The sequence below is a fragment of the Equus caballus genome, unplaced genomic scaffold, assembly GCF_041296265.1.
Source record: "Equus caballus isolate H_3958 breed thoroughbred unplaced genomic scaffold, TB-T2T haplotype2-0000448, whole genome shotgun sequence".
Classification (NCBI taxonomy): domain Eukaryota; kingdom Metazoa; phylum Chordata; class Mammalia; order Perissodactyla; family Equidae; genus Equus; species Equus caballus.
In genome coordinates this window covers 92507-101178 of record NW_027221892.1, presented here as the reverse complement: position 1 = coordinate 101178, position 8672 = coordinate 92507, and the positions used below count along the sequence as shown (strand labels likewise).

The 8672-nt window shown below is 57.0% G+C and overlaps 1 protein-coding gene across 2 annotated transcripts; it reads left to right on the top strand.

The window, feature by feature from the left end:
• The first annotated feature begins 1207 nt into the window (after window positions 1-1207).
• On the top strand, window positions 1208-4177 carry LOC138922084 (ral guanine nucleotide dissociation stimulator-like). 2 transcript variants are annotated; one of them, XM_070258912.1, is made up of 7 exons: window positions 1208-1370; window positions 1584-1637; window positions 2056-2130; window positions 2695-2727; window positions 3093-3214; window positions 3421-3524; window positions 3850-4175. In XM_070258912.1, exons 1-7 carry the CDS (start codon window positions 1308-1310, stop codon window positions 4005-4007), a joined length of 609 nt encoding a protein of 202 aa, XP_070115013.1. In that variant the 5' UTR covers window positions 1208-1307; the 3' UTR covers window positions 4008-4175. The 2 variants fall into 2 exon arrangements, with proteins under 2 accessions (XP_070115013.1, XP_070115014.1); XM_070258913.1 differs by lacking the exon at window positions 2695-2727 and having other exon boundaries at window positions 3850-4177.
• Window positions 4178-8672: the final 4495 nt, after the last annotated feature.

The following is an 8672-nucleotide window of genomic DNA, read 5'->3' as shown; positions in this document are numbered from 1 at the left end:
GTTGAAGAGGTTCATCAAAGACCAGTGGGTGAGCAGGAGGCAGCTGGTGAAGGTAAGACGGAGGCTGCACATCTGGAAGGAGGGGGAGCGAGAGGGGAGGGGACCCGGCAGGATGAGCTTTGGTTCTCCTGTCACGTGAAGTTGGTCAGGAAAAGATGGACAGGAAGAGGGATGTGCTAGCTCCATGGGCAGGTGGGGGCAGTTTGGGACAGGAGGCCAGGGGCATGGGATAGAATGGTGCGGGCTGGACTGTTCCAGGAGGCTGAGGACCTGGCAGAAGGTGCCGGTGTCTGGCTTCCATGCTGCTCCATCAGCTGCCCTGCATCTTCCTCCTGGCCACTGGCTGGAGCGAGTGGGCGGGCTTCCTTTCTTCCGAAGTCAGCCCAGTCTGTGCTCAGGAAGCCAGGGCCCCACTGCTCCTTCTGTCTTCACTGTGCCTCGCAAGAAGGGCACCCTGCCTGCCTGAGGGATGGGCACTGCCGGATCCCACGGGCCGGGGGCACTCAGGGGCTTCCCAGCCTTGGGACGGACACTGGACCTGGGACAGATCTGTGTCCCCTCGGTGACTCCCCACTCTGGCCCCTAAAGTGGGCGCTGCAGACAGTCCCAGTGGGATGCTCACCCAGGTCCTTGTTGGCGATGACATGTGCCCCGGAGGGCAAGGGCAAGTGCCCAGGGAACTGATGGCTTCTTCAGGGATCCTTCCCGCCCAGACGTCAGAAGTTTCCTCGTAAAACAGAAAGGAAATGCCACCCCGCAGTGCCCTGGTCGCCCCCTCCCCTGCTAGTCAGACGTGGCATTCGGGGTCCCCATCCTGAGCGGATGAAGAAAGAATTCTGTGCAGGGGAACTCCCTGAGGGGATCCTAGGGAGCTGAGGGCTTTAGCAAGGCCTTGGCCTCGGCCTGGGATCAGAGACTCCTGGGCGTTGGGGCTGGCAGAAGCCACTTGACCAGGCCTCCTGAGACACCTCATCTCCCTCCATCCGTGGCTCGGCCCAGCTGGGGGCCCGAACACAGCCTGAGAGTCCCGAGGACAGCACTGTGGTCAGCGGCTGGGCAGAGGGTGGTGTGAAGGCAGAGGAGACAGGGGCCTGTGGCTGGGAGGGGGAGCAGCCTCTCCTCTGGGGCCCCCTGAGCAAGTCCCTGCCCCTGTGTGGGCCTTGGTCTCCTCATCTGGGAGCCAGAGGGAGATGAGCCGTGGTGCAGGCCTCACAGTGGGTGCCGAGGCTCAAGGGTGGGGAGGAATGTGGGGAGCTTGGACCTGGCTCCAGAGGCAGGCTTGAGCGGAGAGCAGTGATGACGGTCAGATGACGCTTGGGCCTCAGGAGACTGTGGGAGGCAGACAGAGTTCGTCAAACCTTCCAGACGAGGTAACAGGTTCAGGGAGGCCTGGGCGGGCCCAAGGTCACACAGGAGTGAGTGTTGGAGCTGGGATGGCTCTGGAATCAGAGCACCCTGGAGGCGGGAGCCGCAGGGGCACCAGGTGACTGGGGCCACATGTCCAGGGTCCCCGATCTGGGAGGGGTCTGGGAGGACACTTGGAGGGGAGCGTCGGCTCACTGGCCCTGTCAACACCCTGGCAGGAGGCGACCTCTATGTTGACCAGCCTGGAGACGGGCCCCACAGGTGCCCAGAAGGTAAGGGTGCCTGTGGAGGAGGGGCCCAGGAGTCGCAGGAGAGGGGACTCCCCTTCCTAGCCGGAGGTCTCTACCAGCAGAGAGGGAGCCTTTCTCCTCCAGCCCTGCTCCTGGTGCCACAGACCTGAAATGCCTGCATTGGAAGTGACCAGGAGGAGGCCTGGAACGGATGGGCGCACAACGGATTTGGGACAGGGAGGGGCGGGGACCACGTACCCTGGGTTTTGCCAGAGCCGGCTGCTGGGAGGTGCCTGGAGGAGTTTGGGGTTCCTGGAGGAGAGAAGAGGAGGAAATTGGGGGGAGGCCGCCTAGGTGGGTAGCTTGGGCTGGGCAGGAGGCTGGGGTGAGGAGTGGAGGAGAGGTCTTTGACGGCTCCTGAGAGCGGGATCTCATCACCGTCTCCACCCCGCTGGCACAGGGGCTCATCCCCTTCCTTGGCACATTCCTCAATTACCTACTGCTGCTGGACACCAACATGGAGGATTACCTGGAGGTGAGTGAGCCTGGAGGTGGAGCTGGGGATCAGGATTCGGAGATTTGGGAGGAGAGACTTGCACTGAGGCTTGAGCTCACAACCCTTGGCAGAGTCCTCTCGTGAGGGCCTCACAGCCACCCCGGGAGCTGGGTGTCATGGCCATCTTAGTGATGAGTGAATATAGGATCCAGGTGAGCCGCCAGTCCAGGCTGCCTGACTGCGGAGCTGCTGGAGGGTGTGTCTGAGCTGGACTCAGCCTCTCCCTCAGGCCCCGCCCCTGCAGGGAGTGAAGCCAGGCCCCTCCAAGGCAGGAAGCACACGAGTGGCTGAGCATCCCTTCCTGCCTGAGGCCTCAGTCTGTCTGTCTGTCAGAGAGGGCTGTCTTAGAATGTCCCTGAGCCATAGCCCCGTGGCCTCCTTGCTCTGGAGCTCAGAGTCTTGCCCGGGACCCATTCCCGTTTCTGGTAGCGCCTGCTCCCTGGTCGACCCTGCTGGTAGTGCAACCTGAGAAAGGGTGGAGACGGGGGCTAGCTATGGGCTAAGGGGGCTGTTGCTCATGGGCTTTGGCTCTCTGCCTTCCAGGGAAATGAGATCAATTTTGAGAAAAGGAGTGAGGTGAGCAGCTGTGGCCTCCCCGTGCGGAGGGTGGGGCTGTGGCAATCAGAGACTCCTCCGGGGAAGACCTTCTCTGGCCCGATGCCTTGGGCCTTGCTTTCCTTGGGAGAGTTCGGCACCCAGAGCTGGGAAAGCCGTCCCATTGGTGCGTGGGGGAAGGGGCTGGCACCAAGGACACCTTCCTGCAGGAGGAGCTATTTCAAGCCAACTGTGAGAACGAGCAAGTCCTGCACGGAATTGGAGGGAAGGAGGGTTCCCATGTGGGCCAAGACCCCAGACCAGCTCCTTGACCCTCTTCTCACCTGTCTGAGTCCCCAGCACGGTCCCCCACCCAGGCCCCGTCTGCATCATGTCCTTTCTCCCAGGAATTCAAAGTCACCGAGCAGATCTTCCTGCTCCAGGAGGCAGTCCATCTTTACCACATTGAGGCTGAGGAGCGATTTGGGGCCTGGTTCGAGGCCATGGAGCCCCTCAGCGAGGATGAGAGGTGAGGCGGGGCAGGAGTTGGTGAGGGCAAGGCGGACTCTCTCTGATGGCCAGCTCCAGGGAGCCCGTGCCCGTGGCTTCCGGGTCAGTCCCGGGGCTTGTCGCATGGTCACCCGTGGGGCCCTGGGACTCCAACTGCTGGCCGTCTCTGGGAGGGTCACCTGAGGTGTGGCTCCCGGTAGCTGAAAAGTCCCCTCTGTCCTTTAGCTACAGCCTGTCCTGCCACCTGGAGCCCCCACAGGAGAGGGCCGGCAAGATGCGCCGGTTTTTCCTGCCCAAGAAGAACCGCGCGTCTCTCAGCTCAGGGCTCGGTGAGTGTCCAGACAGGCAGGGACTGAAGCCAGGGGCTCCGGAAAGCTTCGGGCTAAGCACGGGCCTAGGGAGATGGACAGCCGGCACGGGGATCCCAGCTCCACTGCTGACCAGGCCTGTGAGGGACAATTCCCTTGACCTTTGTGGGACTCAGCTTCCTCTTCTGTGAAATGGGTGAAGCGAAATGCCAGCTCCCATGTCAGGGACAATGGGGTAGTGTTGACTGAACACTCAGGACAAGGTTTGGAGCAGAATGCAGTGGGGCTGAGGTGTTGGGCTGGGATACTGGTGTGACCCCCCCAATCATCAGTGTCTTCTCTTCAGTCACCAGACCCCTGACGCAGAACCCAGCAACAGTGGCAGATCCCGGTCCTTCCAACAGCTCGAGTGCAGCCTGCTCTTCAGCGGCGGGGACGCGGCTGGGAAACACGCGGGGCCCCAGGCCGGCTCCTCCCATGCTGATGGGGAGAAGAACATTCTAAGCCTTTTCCTGGGAGCCCTGGAGCCCAAGAGGGAGGGGACGACCCCACCCCACAGGCCTGGCAGCTCCACCCCAGCGCCTGTTTACCACTTGGGAAGGGGCCGTATTTCTTTCGTGTTAGTAGTTAGTGCTAGTTTTGAATTTGATGTTAAAATCCTGTTTCTGTTCCAGCCTGCGAGTCACGGTCTGGTTCTTTCCCCTCCTGTGCTCGTGTCAAGGAGACACAGACTCTCGCGTTCCTCCTGGAATGAAGAAATCTTGCAGGGTCTCGGCTTATTGTATGTGAGAGAAGGGAGAAGGGCCAGGCCCCTCCCTGGATACTGAGGGACACCTCCGCGCCCCCCCTTACTCAGAGGACGGCTTCATTTCAGTGTGGTTCACGTGGGCCAGGAGCAGAGACAGCACCCAGAGCTCCTGGCATTTAGAGGGTGGAGGTACTTTCACAGGCAGAGCAACAACCACTGGAATGCGGGTGTCTTTAAAATGGCACGGGCCAGCACCACGACCTGCCCCAGGACAGTGGCTGCTTTTCCACCCCTTTGGAGGAGAGGCCACGTTTTCGGCTTCTCTTGTGGAGGTTCCTCTTCACCAGATGTTAGGAACTTGTCGTTTTCTAATGAGGCTCTGGACAGCAGCAGCTCTAAGTGCAGAGAACGATGTAAAAGCTCAAAACGTGCATGTGGAGGGTCAAGGCCGGAGAAGGTCATGTGCAGATGGACTAAGGGCAGGCAGGACCCTCCCTCCCCCGGCCCCTCTGGGGGCTCCATGTTCACCCTTCACCTGGATTGGAATCCTCTGGGATCCTGGTCCACGGCTCTGAATTCCTTTCCCTGCAAGTTTGGTATCCAGGGGGACAGATCTGTGATGCAGCTTTGAAGGCTACATCTGGGCATCCTTCCCGACGCATCACTGCTCCTTGTCCACCAGGATTTCCTGCCTCCGTGCACTTCCTTCTGCAATTCTTGGAAGGGCAGAAATTCCCTCGAATGCCTCGGCCTCTCTGTCCCGTACCTCGTGGCCACTCCTCCCTGGCAGGGTCTGACGGATCACGGGTGGAGTCTGCTTTGCAAACATTAGATACCCTAATCCTGGCCAAAGAATGACCTATACTCTCCCTCGCTGCCCAGGGTGACATCTGGGCCCCTGTGGTTCTGAGGTGTGTGGTCTCAGGCAATCACCTGTTCACACACTCAGGCATGTTGTTTCTGACTCATCCTAACGGGGCAGGAGGACCTGAGCCTATAAACCATGCAGCCCCTCGGAGGGCTGTGTTCTCTTGCCCAGCCTTATGCTCCGTTTATGGTGTGGGTGTGAACCTTTCCCGTTGGAAGCTTTCAGAGATGAGTCGTGAGAGGAGGGTGGTTGAGGGGTCCAGCAGGGAACGCAAGCAAACGGATGACGGGTAAACACAGCCTGACAAAATTAAAACACTTAAATGGTTCCAGTCTGGTGGTGAGCAGACACTGCTCCGAGCTCACTCCAAGAACCCACCCGGTGACCAGGAGCTAGAGGGTTACCACCTGGCATTTTGAACGCCCCCCCCCCACCCCACCCCGGGAAAGACCCTGTAAGACTAGGACCACAGGAAGTGCTTGGCCCTTCTGAGTTCTCCCCTCCTTTCTGATGGCTGCAAGTGTCACCCAGACACACAGCAGCGTGAACCCTGCCAGGGAGGCCTCCTCAGTACGGCCAGCAGCTGAGGAGAAATGCTGGTTCCCAGCAGCCCAGGCCCTTCTTGGTATGGCACAGCCATCCAGGAAGGTGACTTTCTAAATGGAAGCCGGAGCCGGCTGTACCTTCCCGCCACAGAGAAAGAGAAGTGCCAAGTCCCAAGGCTAGTGCAGGCCCAGGAGGAAGACACCGTGTCCAAGGGGTTTCCCTCACAGGGCCGTGAGGCTCCTGAGAGCCGACCCTTTGGTTGCAGCGCTTTGTTTGTCATGAGCCTACCAGACGGCAGAGGACAATAACTCGCTGCCTCTTTGGGCTTCCAATGGCCAAAAATGAACTGATCGCCAGCAAAAAGAGGCCCACATGTGCAGCACCTGTATCTCATCAGTCTTTATGTTACTTTGATATAAATTTTAGAGAGAGAGCTATATATATATGTTCACTCACACACAAATATATCATGCACTCTAACTTATTCCAAACAGAATCAAGAAATAATACTCATACTCCTCAAATGCACGGTTTTGCAGCTGGTTCCCTCTCGGTAGCTGGTATTTATAAGCACCTTCTTCCAGGACCCATTTCATCTTCCCTTCGCCCTCCACAAACCCCGCGGCTGGTCATGGTGCTCTGCCTGGTTAGGGGACCATAACCTGCCTTCCTGAAGGGTCTGGGTCATGGCAGTCCTACCTGGATTGGATTCTGCTCATTCCCTGGGGACTTCAAGCCCAGGACGTGCTAGCCCACAAAACGCGGTCAGGAATCTCCTGAAGTCCACACGTGGGCTTCCTCCTCTCCAGGCTGAGGAGCAGAGGGAAGCCCGAGTCCCAGAGGAACACGAGGGCTCCAGACAGTGTCTGCTTTGCATGTCAAGATGGAGAAAACTCAGGGGAAACTCTGAGGGTGAAGCAAGGCAGTCCGTTGTCATCATTCTCTGCACTGAATCCACCCAGACGGTTCCAGCAGAGGCTCCACAACAAGCAGCCCCAAGCACCCAGGCGGGAGGCCGGCTGCGCTGTCCTGCCTGGGCTTGCCCAGTACATGCATGGTCTACATATTTTGCAAATGACCACAGCTGAAGATGCCCAAGGGCTAAGATTCACCCTGAGCTAACATCCATTGCCAATCTTCCTCGGTTTTTTTTTTTTTTTTCGCTTGAGGAAGACTAGCCTTGGGCTAAGATCTGTGCCCATCTTCCTCTATTTAACACGTGGGATGTCTGCCACAGCATGGCCCGATAAGCGGTGTGAATGTCCACAACCGTGACCCGAACGTGCCAATGCCGGGCCTCCAAAGTGGAGTGGGCCAGTTTAAGCCCTGCGCCACCCTAGGTTATTTTAACACATCACTCTCAGAAACTGATAAATCTGTCACGTGAAGGTAAGCAATTCTAAAGAGGATTTCCATAATACTGCAAGCTCCATCCCTCCAATAGACAATCAAGTCCTAACAAGCAGCGGTTTATTGTCACGTTGCTGATGCCGGAAAAGGTCTCTGTTGACAGCACGATCCCTCAAAGGCCTTGTCCATTTCTGTGAATCCAATTTCCAGCACATAGAGATCTAAAGATTGAGGCAAATGTGGTCTTTCCTCCTTGCAACTCTGAATTAACATGCAATAAAGAGCAGAAAAATGGAGACCTGGAAGCAGACCTCTTATTTGAGAACAGAGATATACCAGCGCTTTTGAAATGATCTTTGGAGTCTACCGGAGTATTGCACAGAAGGAATGATCCATTCCGACTAGGTAGGTTTTACTGTGTCGCTGTGAGGGCGACAACGGAATCATCCCGCGAATCGGTAACTCTCTGTGACTTTCAAGCGCAGATAAATAATATACTTCGGAAAGGAAAATGCGAGAGCACCGTGAAACGGAAAGCCCTCCTTGCTCTACTCAGCTGAAATCCAGTCTCTCCTCCACAAGAAATCCCTGTCTATGCTTCCTACGTCCCACAGAGGAGTTTAATAAAAGAAAAGGATTGGTATGTCTTGAAGTTGCAAGAGCTCAAGCAAGAAAACGTGGGACCCTTCAAGGAGACGTCAGTGAAGTGCCGGGCTCCATCTCAGGGGCACCAGCGTCTCCTCTCTTTCCTGGTGCTGTCAGCACATCCTTCTTGGGCGCTCACTTTCTCTGCCTGGCTGCTGAGCCTGTCCACAATCGCTCTCTCCCGCCCTCTTCCCCGTCCCCTCCTGTTTGCTCAGATCTTCCACAGTCACCAGCAATTGTTGGCCGTGGAGCTATGGGATGCCCAGACCAGTTCCCAGAATCATCTCTGCCAAATCTGAGGAAGGGCAGGGGTGTGTATGGGACTGGACGGGGCACCCCATGCGAGCGCACCCCGCAGGAATTCACCTCTGCTGCAAGGTGCAATTTTGCAAGGCTACGGCAAGTTCCAAAGGGCTTGCCACTTCTCTCCTGCCAGCAGACCTGTTGGGGCTGGTGCCACGTGCTCTCCCAGCGACCCCTCACTGCTGGGTGGGATGGCATTCTAGTAACTGGCCTTCTGAATATGTAACTGCGCATCCTCAAAGAGATGGGAATTCTTAATCCGGGCTTTGGTTTGGGTTGATTCCCACGATCACGCAGCTTCCTCTGCGAAGACTTGACCATCATCACTTCTTTTCCTCTCATCCTGTAAAAGTAATCATGAAACTGGACCCAAATGAGAAATGAAGCATGGCTTCTTAGGACAATTATCTCAGTTTCCCTATACTTCCACCCTTCCTCTCTCCCTCTGGAGCTCTTCTGACCTGTGTCCCAGGACATCGTCAAGCAGATTTGGGTCAAGGACAGAAAGCTCAAGGTCAAAACTCAGGACTGCTCCAGATCAGTTTTCCTCCCCCGTCTCGTAACACCCCCTCCTTGTTTCAGTGTGATTTTATTCTCTTTTATTGCTCTTGCCATTCTCACCTGTGCAAGTCCTGGCACTCTCTCTGAGGACACGTGATCCCCCAGCTTACTATAGATCCCAATTCCCATCCTTTCTGTGTTTTCTGAC